We start from the raw sequence: 26204 nt of genomic DNA, 5'->3' as shown, positions 1-26204 counted from the left end.
GGTACCCGGCAGTTTGTTTCTCCCTCCCCTCAAGTAGCATTGCTATGGGACGACCCATTAAGTAATTACTTAAAGCTCTGTGTCCCATGATATACAATAAAGAAAATAGGATTTTTATTACAGCTTACCTGTAAAATCTTTTTCTTGGAGTACATCATGGGACACAGAGGTCCCTCCCTTCTTTTGGAATTTAAGCATATTGCTTTGCTACAAAAACTGATGTATTCCTGAAAGGAGGAGGGGTTATATAGGCAGTAAACTTCCTTGATTGGGTATACCAGTTTCAACACCTGAAGGTGGCCCTAACCCATTAAGTAAGTACTTAAAGAGGGATTCCACCTACAAAATAATTATTAAAAGCCTGCAGCTATAAATACTACAGCTGCTGACTTTTAATAAATGGACACTCACCTGTCCCGGGTTCCAGCGATGCCGGCAGCCGAGGCCGATCGACCGCTCGGGCCTTCGGCTGCTGCCGCCACCATTCTAGGTGAGGGAATCAGGAAGTGAAGCGAATCGGCTTCACTTCCCGGTTCCCTACTGCGCATGCGCGAGTCACGCAGCGCAATAGGAATTGTCCGCGCTGTCTCTGAGACCCGTGTGTGTCCCAGCAGACAGCGCGGCAGGACAGGAAATGGCGTAGACTCCCACGGGAGTCTATGCCCGGAAGTGGGTGTAAATACCTGTCTTTGACAGGTATCTCCACCCCCCTCCCCCCTGAAAGGTGCTAATTGTGACACCGGAGGGGGGGAGGGTTCCGATCAGCGGAGGTTCCACTTTAGAGTGGAACCCCGCTTTAAGGCGCTGTGTCCCATGATGTACTCCAAGAATGGATTTTTATTACAGCTTACCTGTAAAATCCTATTTTTTTTTTTTTTTTTTTTTTTTGAGCCATTCTTTATTCATGACTGTGTTCTTAGGCAAAATTGTGAGTGAGCCCACTCCCTTGGCTGAGAAGCCTTTTCTTCTTCGGACAAGATTTTTTCTAGATGCCCCAAACAATGTGAAAGGGGATTGATTTATCAGGGAAAATGACTTTACCCAGTCCTCAGCAGTCCGATCCCTGTACCTTTTGCAGAATATCAGTCTGTACCTGATGTTTTTCCTGGGGAGAGGTGGCTTCTTTGCTGCCACTCTTGAATCTAGGCCATCTTCCAAAAGTCTATACCTCACTGTGCATGCAGATGCTCTCACATCTGTCTGCTGCCATTCCTGAGCAAGCTCTGCACTGCTGGTGCCCCGATCCCGCAGCTGAATCAACTGTAGGAGACGGTCCTGTTTGCTGGACCTTTTTGGGTGCCCTGAAGCCTTCTTCACAAATGCAGTGGAAATGGTTTTTTATGGGATTAAGTTAATTTTCATGGCAAAGAAGGACTTTTCAAATAATTCCTATTCATCTGATCACTCTTTATAACATTCTGGAGTCGCATAAAAACTGAGGCAGCACACTTTGTGAAAATGTGTGTCATTCTCAAAACTTTTGGCCACAGCTGTACATGCCCATGTAGACTGAAAAATTAGGAGTACCATTGAATATTTTTTAATTGAATGTTTTAATAATGGAAGTGAAAAAAAACATAGTATTGCAAGTAAACTAAATCCACTTAACAGAAGTGTAAGGCCGCGTACACACGGGCGGACTGTTCGCCCAACTTTGTCCGCTGAACAGTGTTTCAGCGGACAGTCCGCTCGTGTGTGGGCTTCAGCGGACAGTTTCAGCGGACAGTCTGACGAACAAAGTTTTTCGGAATTCCCGTAAGACAGTCCGCTGAAACTTGGTTTGAGCGGACAGTCCGCTCGTGTGTAGGCTTGTTCGACAAACTAAGTTTCGCGCATGCTCAGAAAGGATTTACACGGCGAAGGTTGCATTGCAGTGTATTGGACGTCGTATTTTTCGTCCCGTCGTACGTGCCGTTCACGTCATCGCGCACGCTTTCAGCGGACTGTTCGTTCATCGTGTGTGGTCAAGTCCGCTCATGCAAATTTTGAGCGGACTGTTTGTCGGATTGTTTGACAAACTAAGTTGGGCGAACAGTCCGCCCGTGTGTACGCGGCCTAAGGCCTCATGCAAACTCTCCTCAAAGCCTTTCCTTCTGGCAGCAGCATTTTGGCAGAAAAAAACTTGATGGTGTATAACATGTTTAGGTGCATTCTGTTATTTATTCTGGCCATTGACGTTAGTTAACGCTCAGACACTAAACACCCCTAGCATTGACACGCATTTAGATGCATTCACACGCATGTACAAGCGTCAAGTGTTTTTTCAGCCAAAACTCTGCTGCTTCTGGCACACTGGCAGTGTGTTTTTTTTCTGACTAAAAGTCCCTGCCACTAAACATTGCTAAAAGCCTATGTGTGCATGGACACATAGCCTAACATGCAGGGGAGTTTAGAGGCAGTTTAAAAAAAAAAAAAACGCCCCCCAGAAGCATCTGCAAAAATGTCAAGTGCGCATGAGGCCTTAGTACTTCCTTTTTTGCTGCACAAACCTTTCTTCAATCTGTAGGTTAGTGGAATGAAAGGAGAAGTTGGGCCAAAGCTTTTTTGGCCATAGCTTCCCCTATACAGTGCCTTGCAAAAGTATTCGGCCCCCTTGAACTTTTCAACCTTTTGCCACATTTCAGACTTCAAACATAGATATAAAATTTTAATTTTTTGTGAAGAATCACCAACAAGTGGGACACAATTGTGAAGTGGAACAAAATCTATTGGATAATTTAAACTTTTTTAGCAAATAAAAAACTGAAAAGTGGTGCGTGCAAAATTATTCGGCCCCTTTACTTTCAGTGCAGCAAACTCACTCCAGAAGTTCAGCAAGGATCTCTGAATGATCCAATGTTGTCCTAAATGTCTGATGGTGATAAATAGAATCCACCTGTGTGTAATCAAGTCTCTGTATAAATGCACCCGCTCTGTGATAGTCTCAGGGTTCTGTTGAAAGCGCAGAGAGCATCATGAAGACCAAGGAACACACCAGGCAGGTCCATAATACTGTTGTGGAGAAGTTGAAAGCCGGATTTGGATACAAAAAGATTTCCCAAGCTTTAAACATCCCAAGAAGCACTGTGCAAGCGATCATTTTGAAATGGAAGGAGTATCAGACCACTGCAAATCTACCAAGACCTGGCTGTCCCTCTAAACTTTCAGCTCAGACAAGGAGAAGACTGATCAGAGATGCAGCCAAGAGGCCCATGATCACTCTGGATGAACTGCAGAGAACTACAGCTGAGGTGGGAGAGTCTGTCCATAGGACAACAATCAGTCGTACACTGCACAAATCTGGCCTTTATGGAAGAGTGGCAAGAAGAAAGCCATTTCTCAAAGATATCCATAAAAAGTCTCGTCTAAAGTTTGCCACAAGCCACCTGGGAGACACACCAAACATGTGGAAGAAGGTGCTCTGGTCAGATGAAACCAAAATCGAACTTTTTTCCCACAATGCAAAACAATATGTTTGGCGTAAAAGCAACACAGCTCATCACCCTCAACACACCATCCCCACTGTCAAACATGGTGGTGGCAGCATCATGGTTTGGGCCTGCTTTTCTTCAGCAGGGACAGGGAAGATGGTTAAAATTGAGGGGAAGATGGATGCAGCCAAATACAGGACCATTCTGGATGAAAACCTGTTGGAGTCTGCAAAAGACCTGAAACTGGGACAGAGATTTATCTTCCAACAAGACAATGATCCCAAACATACAGCAAAATCTACAAAAGAATGGTTCACAAATAAACGTATCCAGGTGTTAGAGTGGCCAAGTTAAAGTCCAGACCTGAATCCAATCGAGAATCTGTGGAAAGAGCTGAAAACTGCTGTTCACCAATGCTCTCCATCCAACCTCACTGAGCTCGAGCTGTTTTGCAAGGAAGAATGGGCAAGAATTTCAGTCTCTCGATGTGCAAAACTGATAGAGACATACCCCAAGCAACTTTGCAGCTGTAATCGCAGCAAAAGGTGGGCCGAATAATTTTGCACGCCCAACTTTTCATTTTTTTATTAGTTAAAAAAGTTTCAAAAATCCAATAGATTTCGTTCCACTTCACAATTGTGTCCCACTTGTTGGTGATTCTTCACAAAAAATAAAAATGTTATATCTTTACGTTTGAAGCCTGAAATGTGGCAAAAGGTTGAAAAGTTCAAGGGGGCCAAATACTTTCGCAAGGCACTGTAGATCACAAGGGATCTGCAATCCTATGACTCTTTTTCAGCCAATAGCAGGCTAAAGCTGTCTGACGTCACTCAGCCGATCCAGACTAGGCAAAGATCCTGACGTTGGGATCCACCCAGCTTCTTGGGCCGGCAGCTGGCTCAGCCACTCTGCTGCACCGCTGTGAACCGGAGCCAGCTGCTCCCTCCCCAGCCCAGCACTCCAGTGAGCACAGTAAGGGCAGAACAGAGATACAGTGGCAGTCATTGGATAAATTCTGCATAATCTAGGTGAGCATAAGGTTTCTTTGTTTGTTTTTTCTAAACCCCATGCTTCTATTTTAAAATAAGTCTAATATAAATTGGCAATTGATGTAGATAAGATATTCTTTCTCTCTCGTTACTTATGTTTAAACCTAATGCTGTGTGATTCTGTGTTTTCAGGGCATGGGCTACCTGCATGCCAAAGGCATTGTCCACAAAGATTTGAAATCCAAGAATGTTTTCTATGAAAATGGAAAAGTAATAATCACAGACTTTGGCCTGTTTGGCATTTCAGGAGTAGTGCAAGAAGGAAGGTGAGAACTCGTCAACTGGAACATTTTCAGTGAAGGATCTAAAAGAATTTCCATGCCCAAGAGTGGCCTAATATTATTAATATAGAGCAATAGATGGTGTGACTTGCAATATTGGGCTTTGTGGTAAATGATGATAAATATATATATATATTTTTTTTAATTAATATCAAAGGAAAATTGTCCCAAAATAGAAAAAAAAAATCATACTTTTTAAATTTAGCTGTATGCTTCATGCTACTACCATAGCCTTCCGCCAAAGAACAACCCAGACTAAATGTTCCTGCTCCTCATGATCGCAGGGATACCACATATGTGTATGTTGTCATTTGTACCTGTAGTACAGCCCAGGAACAACCATGCACATTTTTCTATTTTTTTTTTCATCTTTTTTTCTTTTTTTTTATCCTACGCAAAGCACATTAACCAGTTCCCGACCAGCGCGCCGATGTACGTCGCCAGAATGGCACGGGCAGGCATATTGGCATACAGGTATGTCCAATCTTTAATGCCACACTGCCATCGCTAGCGCGCCGGCGATGGCAGGGTGGCATCGTGCCAGCATGCTGGTCGGGTCCCGCGGACTCGATCGCCGTGGGCATACCCACGATAGTCTCACGGGGCGGCTGAACGGAGAGATGCCGTTGTAAACAGAATCTTCCCGTTCTGCCTAGCAACAAGTGATGCTGATCTCTGCTCCATGTGATTGGAGCAGAGATCAGTGTTCACTAAATGAAAGCCCAACCCCCAACAGTTAGTAACACACCCCTAGGAACACTTAACCCCTACACTGCCAGTGTCATTTACACAGGAATCCCTGCATTTGTATAGCACTGATTGCTGTATAAATGACAATGGTCCCAAACATGTGTCAAAAATGTCCGATGTGTCCGCCATAATGTCGCAGTCGCAATAAAAATCGCTGATCGCCACCATTACTAGTAAAAAAAAATAATAAAAATGCCATAAAACTATCCCCTATTTTGTAAACGCTATAACTTTTGTGCAAGCCAATCAATAATCGCTTATTGCGATTTTTTTTTTTTTTTTTTTTTTTTAACAAAAATATGTAGAAGAATACGTATCGCCCTAAACTGAGGGAAAAAAAATGTTTTTATATATTTTTGGGGGATATAACAAAAAGTAAAAAATAATGCGTTTTTTTTCTTCAAAATTGTCGTTCTATTTTTGTTTATAGCGCAAAAAATAAAAACCGCAGGGGTGATCAAATGCCACCAAAAGAAAGCTCTATTTGTGTGAAAAAAAAGGACGTAAATTTTGTTTGGGAGCCACGTCACATGACCGCGCAATTGTCGGTTAAAGCGACGCAGTGCCGAATCGCAAAAAGTGGTCTGGTCTTTGGCCAGCAAAATGGTCCAGGGCTGAAGTGGTTAAGGGATACGAATAAAAAAAAAAATCCTGTTGATCTAGGTATTTTTTTTTGTGATTGATTGATTTATTTATTTATTCTCTCTGCAGGGAAAGGGATACGATGTATATTTCTCCTACATTCACAGAGAGAGGGTACACAGGCACTGGCTTCACAGTGACTGATCACTGTGGTAGCAAAACGGAAGCTATCATGGTGATCAGGTGACCCTGCTCTGTAGTTCAGTGGTAGCAAAAATGGGGAAATGTGCTTTTATTAGAGAGCTGTATTGTTTTTCGCCACCCATACATACACTTTAAATATTTTTTTGTATTTGCAGAGTGCCACAAAATTTGAGTTGTAATCACAAACTTTTCACCTTGTTGCCTCTTACATCTAGCTGAATATCTTTGTGATGAATGTATCAATATTGTGACACACACGAAATTGCATTGCATCCTGTTTTCTCTCTGTTAGACGTGAGAATGAGTTGAAGTTGAGCCATGATTGGCTGTGTTTTCTGGCCCCAGAAATAGTACGCGAGATGGCTCCTGGGAAGGACGAAGATAAGTTTCCATTTTCCAAAGCTGCTGACGTTTATGCTTTTGGGTGAGATTAAATGTTATTTGTGAGTCATATGAAGCCTGACTTATTGTAGAGTGTCACATGATTTGTCACATGACTTTGTCACATTGCAATGATCTGTTGAAGTGCATTTAAACCCAAGAACAGTAAATGTAAAAAAATCCAGCTTACCAGGCCTTAGAAAGATGTCGTGACTGCAATAGTTAGGGTAACTGCTCACCATCTCAGATCTCTGTAGAAACAATGTTTCTGGCTTAGGACCGGACTACAGAAAACATTCCCCTCCTCTCCATAACATGGATAAGAGGTGCACTAAAGTTCACAAAAATAGCTGGGAACAATGCTAACTGATAAGAATTCAGCACAGGCAGAGACCACATGAATTTATCAACCTAAAAGATTCAGAATCAGATTTTTTTTTTTTTACCAATCAAGCCATTATAATAAAACATTTTGGTGCTATATTTCAGACACAAAAAAAAAACTAACAAATAAGTTATTTCCATACTTCCTAAGCACAGTTTTTGCTGTTTAATATGTCATTCTGTAGAGCGTAAAAAAAACACTTAAAAAAAAAATTAAGTCAGCAGCTACAAATACTGTAGTACTTTTGTGCATCCAGAAGCAATCACTGCAGGTAATCGCTGGCTGTGCAGACAGCCGCTATTATTTGCGGCCACCAGCAGCCTTTCATTATAGTGAATCGGGCCAGGGGGCGCACATAGCTGCTCAGAATTAGAAGATTCCTGCTGCTACAATTCACACGGATCTAAATAACTGGTGTGAATGTAGCCTAATTCTCAGGAGATTCTCCAAGCACTGTGCTTCAGCATCTTCTTGCATGTTTTGGACCACTCAAGGTCGCTATGATTTCAATCGGCAGGCTAACGCTACACCACAGAAGCTGGAGGAATGGTAAGTATAATATATTATTTTTTTCTCCTTGACAGTCACAGCTCTCTGCTCACTGCCCCTCCAGGGCTCATTTCTGCAGAGGTGGCTGGCTTAGACTGTCAGCAGCATGCTGAGAGACTGAGCCAGCTGCTGGTCCAGGCATCTGGGTGCATCCTGACAGTCAGAATCTCCCCAGAGCCTGGACCTGCTGAGTGATGCCAGCGATGTGACAGGAGTGCAGAACTAAGTGTGCTCCTATGACCCACAGCAGAAGTAGGGGGGAAAAAAAAGCTTTGGTTTGAAACCATTTAGACCCCTTTCACAATGGGACACAGGCTGCGTTTGTGGTAAAGTGCCGATAGTTTTAGCTGCGCTTTACTGGAACTGTGCAGGAGCGGGGCACTTTTAACCGCAAAGAAGAGGCTAACAAAGGGTTAAAAGCGCAGCTGCTGAGGAACATTGATTTCAATGGCAGGGGCAGTTCAGGAGCGGTGTATATACCACTCCTTCACTACCCCAAAGATGCTGCTTGCAAGACTTTTTTTTTTTTTTTTTTTTTTCCCATCCTGCAAGCTCACCGCCCCAGTGTGAAAGCCTGGCTTTCACGCTGGGGAGGCTTAAGAGGCACTTTTTCAGGTGCTATTTTTAGCACTAGAATGCCTGAAAAGCGCCTTCGGTGTGAAAGGGGTCTAAAAGTTGTATAATTCTGTTTACTGTTTAGACAGATTAATATGAAATATTGCATTGCTTCTTCTTTACCATGTTCATTCAACAAGTATCTACAGTCTACTTATTGCCATTTTTCCTCAGTTGTTTTTTTTTTTCTGATGTATAAAAAGAAGAAAAATATATATTTTGATCCCCTGCTATTTAGCTTTCTTCAGAATTCACACACAGCTAAATGAGTAAAGCCAGGTACACACTATAAGAAAATCAGGGAAATGATTGTCTGTTTTTCCCACGATGTTTCACAGCAAGTCGAAATCTAAGATTAAACTAATGTACGAAAATTCTCGTACTACAGAGGCTTTTTTGTTCGTTTGTTTCTGATCATGTGCAGTCTTTCGTATCCAATTTTTCTGGTACGAAAACCATATGAAAACAGTACACGTTAAACGAAAATCGTTTGTTGTGTTAACCACTTACCGACCGGACCATAGCCGAAAGACTACAGCACTGTCATGTTTTTCTAGGAGGGTGTCCATGGAAGTCCTCCCAGAATCTTGCTTTCATGCACCCCCTGGGGCGTGCTCCCGCAAACCTCCGTGATCGCAGAGTCCGGAAGAACCGGCACATCACAGATCATGGTAAACGGCCGCTGGTAGTGGGCGTTTACCACGTGATCGCTCCATCAAATGTCGGAGCGATTACTTGTAAATAAACCTCATGTCATGACGCCGTTTCCTCCCTCCCCTCTCTGTACCGATTGGTACAGTGCGAGGGGAGAGGGGGAGAGATTGCAGCAGCACTGTGGGCTGGATATGTAGTGCCCACAATGCTGCTCTCTGCCCATACTGTGCAATACTCTGCAATACTCGCCAATACTCTGCAATAAATTTTAACAGAAACAAAGAATTTTTTGTTTTTGTTTTTTTACCGAAATTTCAGTCTTTTTTGATTAATAGGGCAAAAAAAAACTGTGATTAAATACCACCAAAAGAAAGCTCTATTTGTGTGAAAAAAAAAGGACAAACCTTTCATATAGGTACAGTGTTGCATGACTAATTGTCATTCAAAATGTGAGAGCACCGAAAGCTGAAAATTGGTCTGGTTAGGAAGGGGGTTTAAGTGCCCAGTGGTCAAGTGGTTAATGCACGAGAAATTTTGGCGTTTGTTCCTTTGGGAATTATAGTTTGGCAAGTCTGACTCGAATGTCGAAATTTGTGTACTCAATATATGAAAATCGAACAATTGGGCCTTGTATGGAATTTTGTTATAGTGTACCCTACTTTTAGAGGAACCCAAGCCCCTTTCTGTCTGTAGTTCATTTGACTGCAGCATCTGTTAGAGAGTGACACTCTGTGTGTAGCTATCGCTGTGCTGTCTCATCGGAAAACTCAGGAGACTTTAAGAAACCATGTCATGCAAACTATTAATAGTTTGTTTTGAAAAATGTAAATTTGTACCATGTTCAACCAAAATATATCAATAAAATTACTATTGTGTTTTTTAAATATTTTTTTTTTTTTTTTTCAAAACCCATAAAGAACCGTGTGGTATGAACTTCAGGCTCGAGATTGGCCTTTCAAAAATCAAGCAGTTGAGGCTCTTATATGGCAAGTTGGAAGTGGTGAAGGTGTAAAGCAGCTATTGTCCACTATAAGCCTTGGCAAAGAGGTTACTGTAAGTATTCTGTGAAGAATAATAAAATCTCAATGCTGTTAAAAAATGTTTGGACACTAGCAGCTATATAACTCTCAGGTACAATTGCAACATGCATATATACTACAGAGATCTAGCACTCTGTACACAGCACACACAAAAGTAACAATATATATAACAATTTATATAAATCTCAGAAAGAAGTAATCCATCGGACTCATTTTTATAGATCATTCTGCCAAGATAAAAATGCTCATACTGTCTACCAACACAGTACTCTTCCTTATGTAGACTATGCACCACAAATATAAAATGGAATACAAACACTCACCGGTGCTTTTAACCTCCACCCAAATGCGTTTATGATATGTAAGCAGTGCTCCAGCACCTCTGACCTGTCGATGCGGCCTGATTAAGTCATGTGTTTTTCTGGTTCACTTTGTCACAGTGGTCCAATCCAATGATATGCCTGCATAGGCCACAAATTATACCCAGAAACATGGGTTGCTGCCCTGCTGCATCTGCTACAGTTGCCACCACCCCTATGCCAGCTTCCACTATTAAAGTGGTTGTAAATTTGCATATATAAATTGTACCTATAGGCAGGTCTATATAATCAGGCTTACTCAAATCAGGTACTGTAAATGTCTCCTAAATGTGCACTGTTTGAGATATTTATTGTATATGCAGCCGTCTGTCGGCATGCGCACTTGTTCCCTTCTTTTAGAGCCCTGTGCCGTAACCGGTGGCTCCTGCGCATAAGCGTGGTAGCGATGTCATGTGGCTTCGGCCAGTCACACAGCCGAAGTTTACGGACCCTGAAGGAAGATTGGTAAAGATGGAGGCAGTGTCATGTCACATTCGGCTACCTATCACATTTTGCTACCCACTGGAGTGCGCATGCATGATGCCACCATATACATTCCAACACAGGGCCCCTCGTGGGTTCGATTCGCTTGCCACGCTTCGGGCACGGCCTCACATCGCTCTGAATTATTATAATCTAACTCTGTGTCCACTTGGATGGTGGGGTTTGAACCTGGACTCCGGGGTGGAACGCATATGGCGGTGTTGCGCATGCGCAGTCCAGCTGGTAGCCAAATGTGATGAGTCACCATATAAGACGAAACAGCGGCCTCTAGCTGCGACAATGCATCATTGACTTTACAGGTCAGAAAAAGAAGAAAAAAATTCGGCCTGAGGTTTACTTTCTCTTTGTTGTTACTTGGCCCCTCTTCAACGCAACTTATGATTGATCATTGAGGCCACCCATCACATTTATGAACCAATCATGAGCCACGGATTGGGGTAGGACAAACCCCAACCTACTAGTGCAATTAAGTATATGCATATTAGGCAGATTTTGGAGCACCCTGGTAAATAACAATGGCATTTTTCTACTGCAGTGTTTGTTGGCACTCGCATTGTGATCTCATTTTACAGAGACAAACTAGGTACACAAATGCTTTAAGGTTTTTATTCTTCTTCTTTCCAAACATTTGTAGGAGATTCTTGCTGCATGCTGGGCTTTTGATGTCAATGAAAGACCAAGCTTTACCCTCCTTATGGACATGCTGGAAAAGCTGCCAAAACTTAACCGGAGGTTGTCACATCCAGGTCACTTCTGGAAATCTGCAGAGTGAGTATCTGGGTACTTTATGCCATTAACAGCATGGGCTGTAGGCTCACATAGGTATCTGTGCGATTTTTTAGACACTGTGTTAAATGTATAACTGCTAGACAACCAAGAGTAGAATAATCCTAGATGCAGAGAGGAAATTGAGGCTTCTGTTTGGTAAAATTTGCACATCTGACAACAAATTGGGGTCTGTATGTGCTTATTGTGCAAGTTTCCTCAGCCAAACCACCCAAAGGATCCACAGGGTTGATTATTTATCACATCCTAAAGATCTGGTAATGCGCATGTATAGGTCAAGTACATTATGAACCCAGGTTGTGTTAACATTAATAAAATATAGATCAAGCAAGACTTAATAGTATGGGTAACAGAAAGCAGAGCATTGCTTTCTATGCAGGGCAGTATCTGGAAAAGTAAGTAAAACTTAGGGGCCCGTGATTATCTCTAGCGGCTATAGCAGACGCTAGCAATAATCGTAGGAGAATCCGACAGGCAGGTTGTATAAACGTTGCTCAATTGATCAACTTGTTACATTGAGCCTGGCCATTAACAGTTCGAATCCCGGCTGGTTCCTGCTGAACCGGCCGAGATTCGAACCGTGTATGGCCAGGCTAAATGACAGTGAAATGGGAGAGTCGTACGTTCTATACTTTTGTATATTTGTTCTATACTTTTATATAGGAAAAGTGTGCCTTTAAAAAGTATCTAATTAAAGGGAACTTTTAAATGCACTGAAGAGTTAAGTGTGTGAGGTGGGCAGTTGACAAGGCTATCAGACCTCAAGTGACCCCAGACACTCAAGCTGTAGTGTCAGATTAGGTAAGCAAAGCTAAATAAGGGGTTAGAATAAGCATTTCACTGAAACAATATTTTATAATCTTTAGCACACAGCATATTTGTTATTAAAATACATATGTTTACCTGGATCATTTCTTCACAGTTTTGTAAAATAATCATTTTCTTTTTACCTACCCTCATCTTTGGAATATGTTGTTGATGTCCTCGTCACTGCATTTCTTCTTTCCATTCTCCATGATCCTGCTGTGGGGCCTGGCGCACCTTGGATATCTCTGCAATGATTTGTACTGTTGACCCTTTATTATGCCTTTACACTGCTTTTCCTTCTGCTTCTCTATCATTTCCACATGTCACTTATTTCACTTTTAATGGACAATTCTAAAGACAATGGCACAACTTTTATAAAAAGGACCAATTCTACCAGCATGATGTTCACATTCACTGCCCAGTAGCTAACAAATAAATTGTCTGGTTCATTCCATGTTAAATCAGCATTCCGCATTGTGTTATTGTACTTAAATAATCCACTTGCTTAGTCCTAGGTAAATTGCCTTTCTGTAATTTTAAAGTAGAATTGATACAGGGTCATATCTTACTGGCATACTGAATTCCTGTTAGAAAAATGTACATACCTGTTGAAGAAACAGGCAAGATCCAATATAGTGCTCATTACAGGATGCCACCACCAAAAGTGTATACTACTTTGTACCATTTAGTATAGGGAATGGCTGCCAGAAGTAACCTTGATTTTTGGCAGCTTATTATTCGAGTAATATTGTATATTCATCATAACTGTTTAATTACAAAACAGTCCCAGATTCCCTGAGGGACAAGTGTGCGGAATGTGTATTTCTTTTTAAGATGACCAGGAAGTACGTTCATGTGTATATGAAGGGCACAGTTCATTCCCAAGGAATTCTTAATTTTGCTATATTGCTATGGGTTTAGTGTAGCACTCAAAAAGTACAAGGGTCAGTAAATCTTCAGTGCAGTGCAACCAGGACAGGATGCTTAAAGTGTCTGTAAACCAAAAATACAAACGTACCACTGGTTCCCAAAAAAACTTTTTTTCTTTTTTTTTTTTTCTTTTAATCTGGTAATTTTTATTAACCAGATTTTCAAAAAAAAAAAAAAAATTACAAAAGGAAAGGCAACTAACAAAAACAAGGCACTTCATGTGCACAGTACATGTAATAAGAACATGCACAAATGATTGTGTAAAGCATATTGCACATAAGATGTGACTCAAAGATCGTGCCCAAAAATATTGTTCTGTGTAATGGTTCCATTTGTTTTTTTCAAATTACATTAAAATAAAAGTATGAAATACTTGTTGATCCTGTTAGTTTGTTCAACTCCTGAATCTGTAGGACAATGAGATCTACAGACTGCTCTACCTGTTGATCATTGTCGCATACTCCTATAAAGAAAGACATATACAAGCTATGTGGATGCCGGAACCTTCCCCCCCGGCAGACTATATAGATCACTTCTGCAGCTATTGGCTGCAAGCTCTGCTCGAATGCTGGTTTACCAGGTGTACACATAATGAAAATAAGCCAGTTCCTGCTGAACCAGTTGGATTGCAGTACGCGTGTACCCGGCATTAGCCCCACAGGATGGAAGAGCAGGATAGCAGTCGTGTAACCTGTCAAAATTATATCAAATTAAAAAGGTATTTCTAGAGAATTTCTTAGGTGATTTCAACTGCAAATGCATGTTTGTTTAACATAATATGCAGAGAGGAACTGCAAGTTTACAGTCACTTTAAGCCTAACAAGTAATACAGCAATGGTGGCCAGCTGTTGGTTGGTGTCGCAAGCATTACTTGGAGACCTCGAGATCTGATTTTCTTTAGTACATCTGATATAAGTATTTTCCTTTAAAATTACATGCCATTAGTGGGCCGCAGCAGCGTACGATTTTCGTGTGCCATCAAATTTGAGTATTTGGGTGTGTTGGAAATTGTTTGAAGAATTAACAATTTTCTAATCGATGGGAGAATCGTGTGAATATAATCAAAAAAAAAATGCGCAAGAAAAGCAAATTCCTGGAAAGAGAAGATTCCCAGCCATAAAAATTATTTTCTGTAGCAAGTTGAGGTTATATTGAAGGCATGATTGGTCGAATTTTGAAATCAATAATAGCACCATCAGATCACAAAACGTACAAAATGTCTGATTTTCAAAAAAAATATTTTTTTTAATTCAACCCATGTATTTGTTTCCTCTTAAACTTCTTTACCTGACAATTGGGAACCCAAAAAACTGCTTCCACGATCAGTTGGGATAATGTAAAAAATTTGCTAAGGCTACTTTCAGATTGGGACGTTGTGGACATTGGCGGTAAAGCAGTGCTATATTTAGCGCCGCCTTACCATTGTTTTAGCGGCGCTTTTCGAAAAAGGGTTAAAACCGCCCACATGGTGCCACTGCCGCGGCGCTATGCCAGCAGTTTAGCGGCGCTACCTCATTGTTTTCAATGGGAAGGGGCGCTTTAGGAGCTGTGAATACACCGATCCTACAGCGCTCCAAAGATGCGGCACACAGGATTTTTTGTACCGTCCTGCAAGCGCACCGCTCCAGTGTGAAAGCCTGAGGGCTTTCACACTGGAGACACAGGAGAGGTGCTTTACAAGTGCTATTCTTAGCGCTTGTAAAGCGACTCAGTGTGAAAGTAGCCTAAGACTGGGCTTTCGGAATCTGGTGCAGCTGTGCATGGTAGCCAATCAGCTTCTAACCTCAGTTTGTTCCATTAAACTTTGCCAATAATGTCAGCTGATTGGTTTCTTTGCACAGCTGCACCAGATTTTGCACTCTTGTGTTTTAGTAAAATGATCCACAGCTTGCACACTGAATTGTCGCAGTGCTCTCTGGCTTGTGTTCTCGAACAGCGTAACTCATCTGTAGGACTATTTGTTCTATGTAGATAAGCAAAATTTCTAGCATACCCTGTTAGCTACTGCATTTTCCTATTAATGTGCCAAACATTATTTGTAACCTTTCCTATAAACCTGTGATTTCTGTCCTTCCTAATCTGAACATCTTCACTCATTATCCTCTATTACTAATATAGCCATGATTATTGTTGATTAACAATGTTTTCTCCTCCTCGTAGGTTATAGCTGCTGGCAATTTAACTGGTTCTGCCTTGCATGCTTCCATGCGTCTTCTGCTAATCTACAGCTTCGTGGATACTTACCTTTCATCTACAAAACAAATAATCACCAATATTAGAAAACCTTTTTTAACCCTTGGATGTCTCTGCTGCTTTGATCCTTTTCCCATCTACTGTTCTCTTGGTGTGGGCTGTTTGCTTGAATAACCGGTTCTGACTGCAGAAAAACTACTTGCCACTAATCGTAGGACCAGCTATGTATCTAGCTTCACAAGCACCACGAGCCAGCAGTAACTTTTTCTAAAACAGGGTTACCAGCATTTTAGTGAAATCATTGCACTGAGTGCTTTTCTTCTGTGTCCTTCTAACAAGCACTTTTGCAGCTTTTCTGTGTGTGTGTATGTATGTATTTTTAAGATTGTCCATCAAATGGCAGCACTTTACAGTTTGCACAATCTTTCCACTTTGTCTTGCAATTTATGAACAGTCTGTATCTGTCCTTTGTAAGTGTCAGAACAGACAAAAATAAGAATGCTAAAAAATTGCAAATGAATTGGAGAAAGTGCAGGAAAAAATGTAAACGTTGAGGTGTATCCAGCAGTCACTAATGCAATTCTGCGATTTTTTTTCTATAGTGAACTTAAAAAAAAATATATAGTGAAAAACATTGGCTGCTGAAAACCACCCACACCACCCTTCTTCCTCTTTATATTTTTAAATGATATCTGCTTTTGAGAATGGTACTGTTAATTAAAAAAAAAAAAAATCCTGTATTGTTCTCAGCATATGTGTGCACAAAATATAGAATTGATACTGCTTGTACACAAAAATAGGAAATTACAAGTTGCAATCTTCTGCATTTTTTTGCCTACAAAAACTCTGTTCTCACCATCCTGAAGCTGTTATTTTAAGCTTTGTTCACACTGGCTTCAGCTTGCATGTATGAGAGCTTTTGGCAGGCTTCAAGGAGCAATGTTGAATCCTTTGCAGTACCTTTCAGCTCTAGTTTGGGAATAACAGCTCAATAGCAGTGGTGACTGTCACTTTAACAAACTGCTAGAAGGCTTTACTACTACTTGAAACCCTGTGGATGCCCAGAAGCCGCTTGTTTATGTATTGCAGGTACTTGCATAGCTCTGTCAATTTACAAAGCGATTTACATATATATTGTACATCAGTCCCTGCCCTCAAGGAGCTTACAATCTAAGGTCCCTAACTCGCATTCATACACTAGGGCCAATTTTGACAGGATCCAATTAACCTATCAGCATATCCTTGGAGTGTAGGCGGAAACCGGACTACCCTGCGAAAACCCACGCAGGCATGAAGAACATGCAAACTCCAGGCAGGCAGTGTTGTGGTTGGGATTTTGAACCGAGGACCCTAGTACTGCTAGGCATAAGTTCTAACCACTGTACTGTCCAAGTGATAGTCCCCACTTAAAGCAAATAAACAACAAAAAAAAACACATATGTTGTACATCTCTGCAATAAATGCACATTTACCCATGTTTTATCCCCTTAATAACTTAAAATTAAAAAAAAAATGTATTTAGATTTCTCACTAAGGAAATCAGTTATTTTTTATGGCTTTACTAAGTAGCTAATTTGTATACATCTGTTACAGGACATGGTGTAAATATTGCTATATACAGCAGAAATCTAGAGGGGTAATCAAATCGAAGGCCCTGTAGGCATCCTTTCCTTAGTATGAAATTGACAGTGGCATAAAATAATATAAAATGTCAGCTTTCTGCTGATCTATGGAAAGTGTAATTATACAGGTTATAATTATTTTATTATATTCTTTTAGGTTTAGTTTGTCATCAGCTAGGGGGTCACCAGTTAAACTTTTGGAATTTTCACTTTTGAGCACAGATACAAACTGCAACTCAGTCTAGTAATTAGTGTAAAACAAAAAGGAACCTAAAAAAAAACCTGTTTCCTCTTTAGTAGTCTATTTTGTGGAAGTTATGAAATAGACGTGACCTTTACTAGTAAGAGAGTGACATAAAGGTTATAATTATTATATAAAGGAAATAATAAAAAAAAAAAAAAAAAGAAACACAAAGAAAATTGCAAGCATATTTCATATGATGCTATGGCTACATAATTTTCTAACTGGCTTTTGTTGGACAATCTTGCACCCATGATTATAATAATTTATTGTAAAGTGAATGAAGTGCAACTTGAAATGTTTTTGTTAAATTGTCTAACATAGATGTGTTTGTTTTGTCCCCCTTCTTTCAGCATTAACAGTAGCAAAAGTATTCCCCGTTTTGAAAGGTTTGGCCTTGGAGTCTTGGAGCAGGGTAACCAAAAGATCTAGTCCGCTGAGCGATATCTCAGTGTCCTGTTCATGGTTAGCTCTGCACCCACCGTCAGAGGTTCAGATTGCAGCCAGTGGTGACTCCACCTATTGGATTTATTCTGTCTTTCTTACTGAATTTATATTAACCCATTCTGCCCTGAACAGGAGCAATGCAGTGCCTTGCCTACCCCTTCCAGAGCTGAATGGATTAAGCCTTAACTCTACCTGCTGTGTTTGTTGTTTACATATGATTTTAGGCATATGAGTTGTATTGTTGGTGAAAATGATTAAATGTGACTGACTTTTAGTTTTTCTTATCAGTGCTGTTGTTTGGAAACCCTTTATTAGTAGTGTTATAAGATATAATATATTTAAAATATGCTTTATTCCTAAGCCATAACAGACTAATGAGAGGCAATATCTAAATGTAAAAAACAATTGCCCAAAGTATCCATATAAGAAATTACATTTAAACAGGGTTATTTGCTGGAACAAATGATAATCCATTACTGTGATTAAAGAGGCAGACTTTCATATGCAAACTGTGATGCTAAAAATAAAAAGAGAAGAAAAACAGCAACTGCGAAGATACCGACTTAATTTATGGCCTGGGACAAATTTAGTGTAGCTTGAAGCTTTTCCAGGAAACATGGTTTTGAATGCCATTTACTGTTCTTTTTTTTAATTAAGCTACCACAACTTTCTTCACGTTGACCTGGAAAAAAAACGTTTTTTTTACTGCTGGTGAACTCCTTTTGGAATGTCACTAGCAAGGCCTTGAGCCAACGTACAACCTTAAGTCCTCTAGAAATCCTATGCGTCCTGTACATATTATGATATTAATTCCTTCACAAACATCGTAATGATGTGTGAAGAGTTCTGTTGGCTTCCTTAATCCTCCCTCCCCCAGCAACCAGCACTCTTCTCCTTTCTCCAAAATGTGAGGTCCTTGTCATCCTCATAAGGCAGGACTACTGTTTCTGCATTGTATACGATTAGGTCATAGTGCTTGTGACCAACAAAGCAGCTTCGGTGGGTCGTCCTTCAGTTAAGAGGAAGAATGGGTAGGAGTGAGGGATAAGGGAAGTATACCCATTTTTTTTCTTCTCCCTAGTCAAGAACAAGCATTTACCCTTGCAGCACAGGGGAAAACCTACTGCAGGGGTTGTTTTTCCTGGTGTTCAGTTTAAAATTCTTGTTCTTGCATTAAGGATTGGAACCTGCACCAGAATAGCTACCATGCTAACTATATGAGAAGGTGGCTAATAAGAGCCACATCCTACAGCAGGGCCACTCAAGCTTTATAGATACGTTTTTATACCCGATTTAATTTATGGTTACTTTATTGCTCAGAGTAAATGTATGGTTACAGAGGAGGGAGAGAGAAAAAAGGATCGTTTACTTGTTTATCCAGGTAGAAATAATAGGTTCTGTACAAAAGAAACCAGGCATAGGGTTTTGCTGAAGCCTGTAGTTATACAATAACTTCTCCAGTTTATAATAATGTCTAACTTATAACTGATGTATGATCTCTAAGTGAGAAGTGGAAAACAGGAAAAACCTGCAAACGCCATCTAACCTATGAGCCCGAGCCCTTACACTGCTGGATCAGTAGCTGTGTCCTAATTCTTAATTTTATTAGGCTAGATATATATAATATCTATATAGATGTATATCTCTGGCAGCAGTACTTCACAATCTAAAGTAAAAGAATTGAGATGGGTTTTGGTTTAACAGTAGTTTCCCCATTATGCCCATTTGTAATCTTTCAATAAGGACCCTCTCACGCTTGTGCTCATGCAGTAATATGCATTTATGATGATGTGTATTATAGAATACATTTTCATATGCACAGTAGTGCGTACATTTACTTTTTTTTTTTTTTTTTTTTTTTTTTCATGTGTAGTGTATTTTATTCACGTGTCATGCGGCGTGGGTGTGAACTTTTAGAAATGGATGAGTTTTTCATGGTCCAGATGGCTCTAAAAAAGTGCAAAGATTAAGAATTTACAATTTTTACTATCCCTAATGTAATTGTTCTATGCAATGTAGGTAACTTTGCTTTGTTTTTTATAATATATGAAATATGTAAATGTAGGGTTGAGTTAAACTGACCTTGCCACCCAAAACTGATTGTGGGGAGAAAAGGTTAATACATTTATGTAACCCATAGTGCCTAGACAAGGGTGACCCAACATCCCTTTCAACGGGATCCCGAGGACTGATGAGCAGTTCAAACCTCACAAGATGACTGGTCCTACTATAGTTATTTTGCAAGATTTGGACTACTCTGTATTCTCTGGGATCTCACCGAAAGGATGGTACACCACCATTTGCAGTACGGAAGCGAGAGGTCAGATAAGTACTGTATATTTAACTTTATAGATTTTATAGGTAACAAAAGCTTGTTCCACTGCATATTTAGGACTCCCTTGAGAAAATGCATAGTTTTTTTGTTTATTCCCCCCAAAGAACATGTTTTTTCACTCAGCCCAGTTAGAAATATACTTTTTCAAGGTGTTCATTTAATAAATATGTAGGCAGAGTTATAGGATTGTAAAATAAATGGAAACCTTTGACTTTAAGGGAGTTGTCTTGTTTGTAGAGTTTACAGGTTTGTGAATGATTGCCTAATTTTTATATAGGTTTTGAGCTTTTGCCTTTGGCCTACGTGCAGGGATTTCAGTTTGCGTTCGTAAAGTGAACCTGTCCTGAGGAACAATAGCATTGAATTGCAGGCTTGCGGTTTCTGCAAGTACTTGTATTCACTTTCAAATTGATCCTTGTGGCCCTCTTTGAGTTCTTGGGTCCAAAGGGGTCTTGATTTCTGCCCAAGTTGAAATTGGGCACCACTTCTCCTGATACTAAGCCTTACCCTTATAACTCCAGTGGCAGAGTAGAAATCCTGTCGCTGGTGGCAACTTCGCTGAAACGGAATCACTTAATTGAACACTCATCTGCTTCTATGTGGGTTTTTCACTGTCCAAACTAATACAAAATCTCATGAGAGCAATTTTGGAGCAACGCCTTACTGGTCTGGCAGTGAGGGAGTGAAAACATAGATGCGGGTACGTTTTTTTTTTTTTTCCCCCTCTCTCCTTGAGATACTATTGCTGGTGAGTTGTCACCAGTAAAAGGTTTATTAACATTACATAGACCTAATTCAGTTGTCAAATTTTAGTGTCTCTAGTCCACACTTGTATTTAAGAGTAGAACGGCAAATATAGTGCTAAAAGAGGAACTTCATCCTGGTTTAAAAAAAAAAAAAAATTCAGCAGCTACAAAAAAAAAAAAACACCTACTGGCCCCTGTAATCCTGCCAATAAAAGTTGTTCAGGCACTTGCTGTTATGGAGCAATAACCCTCTGTTGGTTTCCTAATTCCCTACCTGTGTTGCCACCGTGTTACATGTGCTTCCAATGTTAAAGTGGTTCTGCACCTTTAAAAAAATATTAAAAGCCAGCAGCTACAAATATTGCAGCTGCTGAATTTTACTAAATTGACACTTACCTGTCCCTGGATCCAGCGATGTCGGCAGGCAGATGACGAGCAATCGCTCGTCTCTCTGCTGCCCCCGCCAGCCATCCTCTGTCAGGGAATCGGGAAGTGAAGCATTGTGGCTTTACTGCCCGGTTCCCTACTGCGCATGCGCGAGTCGCGATGCGCGTCTCTGCTGGTCCCCGCTGTGTCCTGGGAACTGTGTGTTTCCCAGAACACAACGGGGGGCGGGGCATCTGCGGCGGTCTTGTCCCGGAAGTGGGTGCAGATACCTGGATTATCCAGAAGAAGATGGACTCTCTGTACTACAGGGGACAGCAGTGACATTGCTGGGTCCTGTGTCAGGTAAGTGACACATAATGGGCTACTATGCGATGCATATTAGCCCATTATGCTTTACCTTTGCAGGGAGACTAAAGAAGAAGTAAACCCATCAGGGTTTACTTCCTCTTTCAGGTATAGATCTACAGTGCCTTGCAAAAGTATTCACCCCATTTGTTTTGGCCATTTTGTTATATTACAGCCTTTAGTTCAATGTTTTTTTAATCGGAATTATATGTGATGGATCAGAACACAATAGTGTAAAGTGAAGTAAAATTACAAACTTATATACATAAAACTATTTTTCAGAAATAAAAAAACTGGTAATTGGCATGTGCGTATGTATTCACCCCCTTTGTTCTGATGCCCATAAAAAGCTCTGGTGCAACCAATTACCTTCAGAAGTCACATAATTAGTGAGATTATGTCCACCTGTGTGCAATCTAAGTGTCATTACATATACACCCTTTTTTTGAAAGGCCCAGAGGCTGCAACACCTAAGCAAGACGCACCACTAACCAAATACTGCCATGAACTCTCCAAACACGTAAGGGACAATGTTGTTGAGTACAAGTCAGGGTTTGGTTTTAAAAAAAAATCCAAATCTTTGATGATCCCTAGGAGCACCATCAAATCTATCATAACCAAATGGAAAGAACATGGCACAATGGCAAACCTGCCAAGAGACGGCCGCACACCAAAACTCACAGACCAGGCAAGGAGGGCATTAATCAGAGAGGCAGCACGGAAACCTAAGGTAACTCTGCAGAGACTGGAGTATCTGTACACAGGATATCAATAAGTCGTACGCTCCATAGAGTTGGGCTTTATGGCAGAGTGGCCAGAAGAAAGCCATTACTTTCAGCAAAAAACAAAATGGCACATTTTGAGTTTGCAAAAAGGTATGTGGGAGACTCCCAAAATGTATAGAGGAAGGAGCTCTGGTCTGATGAGACTAAAATTAAACTTTTTGGTCGTCAAATAAAACCCTATGTCTGGCGCAAACCCAACACATCACATCACCCAAAGAACACCATCCCGGGACTGGGAAACTGGTCAGAGCTGAGGGAAAGATGGATGGTGCTAAATACAGGGGTATTCTTGAGCAAAACCTGTACCACTCTGTATGTGATTTGAGGCTAGAACAGAGGTTCACCTTCCAGCAGGACAGTGACCCCAAACACACTGCTAAAGCAACACTTGAGTAGTTTAAGGTGAAACTTGTAAATGTGTTGGAATGGCATAGTCAAAGCCCAGCCTCAATCCAATAGAAAATCTGTGGACTTCAAGATTGCTGTTCACAAGTGCAAACCATCCAACTTGAAGGAGCTGGAGCAGTTGTGCAAGGAGGAATGGGCAAAAATCCCAGTGGTAAGATGTGACGAGCTCATAGAGACTTATCCAAAGCGACTTGGAGCTGTGATAGCCGCAAAAGGTGGCTCTACAAAGTATTGACTTTGGGGGGGGGGGGGGGTGGATAGTTATGCACATTGACTTTTTCTGTTATTTTGTCCTATTTGCTTCACAATTTAAAAAAAAAAAAAAAAAAACTTCAAAGTTGTGGGCATGTTCTGTAAATTGATGCAAATCTTCAAACAATCCATATTAATTCCAGGTTGTGAGGCAACAAAACATGAAAAATGCCAAGGGGGGTGGGGTGTGTGAATACTTTTGCAAGGCACTGTAACTTTCCTCTCGACTTGGGCAGCAGGTAAGGCCATTTATACAGCTGGGGCCTAAAAAACAGTAATCATGCAGATTTATGTTAAACTTTTAGACCCAAAGACTTTAAACAACCAGCTAATATCATAGAAAACTAAACCCCTACTTGTCCTTTCAGAATTGTATTGCCACATGTACTCTATAAAAAAACAATATATATACATATAGGTACTTATTTCAATACAGATTTTAATGCTGTCTCAATGCAGAATTAAATATTTGCAAAATATAGGTACACATTCTTTCTCACAAAATGCTTTTTAGTTTTGTGTTTTTATATATTTCGAATGTGAATCATAAAATGGTACACCAGATGGAACTTTTTTATTGGCAGATCTTTTTGTGTTACTGCCCTCAGATGCGTGGAATTTAGTAGTAACAATATATTGCTGAAAATTGGTCTTGCATTAAACAGTGAATTTGTCGTTCACACGTACCATTTTGTTTGGCAATTTAATACACAACTGTAGCCTTATCCGCGTTAAGCATATGTAAGATGGCAAATTTCTTAACTTCATTACTAGATGCTCTTTGCCTTCTTGCCAGTCATCATTACAAGACATCATAAATGAGCTATGATCTTTCTCTATGAAAACCTCTAATGCTGTGTAGTTTCAGGGGAAGTCAATGACCTTAATAACCATGTGTTTGACCTTGTCCATACCGAAAAAGAATTGCTTGTAATGTAAATAGGAGGTCTCCTATTTGTAGGAGATATTTTTTTTTTTTATAGAAGTTAAAAGGGAGTTCCCTTTTTGCACACAACACTTTAGCTGCGTTTCCATTGACTGTTCAGGTGTGTGATTTACTGTCTTTTGTTGAGCAAGATCTTTTGTAAAACTTGACATTGATCGAAGGTTGAGGATACTGCTTACTTTAAAACCAGGCAGAATAGGGCATGCTTGTTTATATAACTAGGTGGCAGTTCATAATGTTTTTTTTATTTTTATATGACGGTTTCATCTTTTTTTTTTTTCCTTTCAAACTCTTTGTAGTAGTTGGAAAAAAAAACCCGTAAAGTTCTTTTCTTTTTCAAGATAATGTCAACCTCCTGGGTAAACACATTTTTGGTACTAAAATGGGTTGTAATTACCTGTTTTTCCCACTTCTCACTAATAGAGACATACATTCCGGAAGTGATCAATTACGTTACAAATACTAAAATGCTCTAAAGAGCATAAAGGCAAATAATTTGGTATAAAAAACGTTTTTCACAGGGTTGAGATTCTTCCTTTCACAGAGGTCAGTACTGTTGAATTTGGTTCAGTTTTAGCAGTCATACCCCTTCATTTATGTTTATATAAAGAGATTAGTTGACAGACAGCAGGCATCGCTTTCTGCTGGAGCTTCAGGTGTAAGCACACAGGTGGTATATGTTTTATAATGCCCACTTACAACTAAAAGAGAATTTCCATATCAATATGATATTGCTTTAAAAAAAACCTTTACATATCTAGAAGGGAAAGTAATAAAATGAGCAGATAATTTTGTCTAGAACTGATCATCTGATGCATGCTGCAAGTACTGGTTACAAGTTGTACAAACACACACCTAGCCCTAATGGTAGAAACTGGATACCTGTACTCGATATCAATCATACTGAAAAGTATGAAGTTGCACACGAAAGCCTTCTTGTATGCTGGATATACACAGGCAAGAGGTAATAAAGGGTCCTCAGGATTTAAAAAGCGCAAAGCATTCGAGTTATAGTATAGAAAAGAAAAAGTAAATTGAGGAATAACTAAACACTGACGTTAAAATGTGTAAATTTTTTTTTTTCAATTTTATCATTATAAATTAGTTTTTATGCACTAGCGTCTTGAATTTGCATTTTTTAGCCCATGTCCGTTTCTTTCTTTAGAAGTGTTTCTTAAAAGGACCACTAAGTTTAAATGTGACTGTTTAGTAATATTCCTTTTCGTGGTGTGGTAAGGGAGTGAATAGCACTGTAAAATCTGTATCCATTTAGACCTGTAAGTGTGGATAATGTTTTATTTGGCTGTACATTACTGCTCTATTGGCTGGCTGTACCATGGTGTAATGGACACGTATCTTTTTGAATGTGATGTAAAATTTTGTACAGTAAAATTTTTTATATTTTCTATCAACTGAGTTTGTCTTCCAGAATTGCTATTAATTTAAACAGTTAGTATTAACAAAGGTTCTGTATTAGTTATGCAACCAGCGGAAGTGCACTCCTATGCTATTGAAATTCTGGATATTTAGGATTCTTTAAAGTCAATAAATTCATGCTATCAAAAAGTGAGTTTTGTTTTATTTTCTGTGTCGTTTCATTTGTCTTGTGACTGTCAACTTAAATCAGAAACTAAAAGTTGCAGAAAATGTTTGGTTACTAATACCACAAGAAAAAAAAAAAAGGAAGCTCAAGCTTATTAAGAGCATGGAGTCTAAGGCAACAAACCATAGGACCCCTTTACACTGCTCTGTAACAAAATCCCACAATTTTGATGCGTTTCTGGTGCATTTTTGGGTTGCCCGCACCTGTGAAAAATGAACTGATTTAGCCACAATTTTGCAGCGGTTTCCATTCATGTCAATGGGAGGCTGTGTTTTTGGTGCGTTTTTCAAATGCACCACACCCACTTTACAGTGTTGTGAAAAGACCCATAGGATTTAAAGGGGAACTTTTTCTTGCAAGGTACAAATGCAGGAAAAATGTATCAGTGTAAAAGGGGCCTCAGTCTCATAAATACCCAAATGTATGTCCTCGTCTTCAAGTTGCATGCATTATGCAATCCTTACAACTGTACCCTTTTAATTACTGTAATTGTAGACTGAGCCTGTACACATCTGCAGCTGTTAAACACTCTAGGGCAGTGATGGCTCCACTACAGTGCATAGTGCCAGAGCATCATGGGAAATGTAGTTCCAAAACATCTGGGGTGC

At 40.1% G+C, this 26204-nt stretch overlaps 1 protein-coding gene across 3 annotated transcripts in view; it reads left to right on the top strand.

The window, feature by feature from the left end:
* The window catches only part of KSR1 (kinase suppressor of ras 1), a 229413-nt gene extending 203854 nt beyond the window's left edge, over positions 1-25559 (top strand). For all 3 annotated transcript variants that reach the window (XM_077482405.1, XM_077482404.1, XM_077482403.1), the window contains 5 exons: positions 4592-4725; positions 6569-6700; positions 9778-9913; positions 11398-11531; positions 17696-25559. In XM_077482405.1, the coding sequence (XP_077338531.1) occupies positions 4592-4725; positions 6569-6700; positions 9778-9913; positions 11398-11531; positions 17696-17774 (615 nt within the window). In that variant the 3' untranslated portion in view covers positions 17775-25559. The remainder of the gene's footprint in view (positions 1-4591; positions 4726-6568; positions 6701-9777; positions 9914-11397; positions 11532-17695) is intronic.
* Positions 25560-26204: the final 645 nt, after the last annotated feature.

This window comes from Lithobates pipiens, unplaced genomic scaffold (genome assembly GCF_037356315.1).
Source record: "Lithobates pipiens isolate NorthernLeopardFrog02 unplaced genomic scaffold, aLitPip1_a1.2 Scaffold_16, whole genome shotgun sequence".
In the NCBI taxonomy this organism is placed as follows: Eukaryota; Metazoa; Chordata; class Amphibia; order Anura; family Ranidae; genus Lithobates; species Lithobates pipiens.
This window is presented reverse-complemented; position numbering and strand designations above follow the sequence as displayed.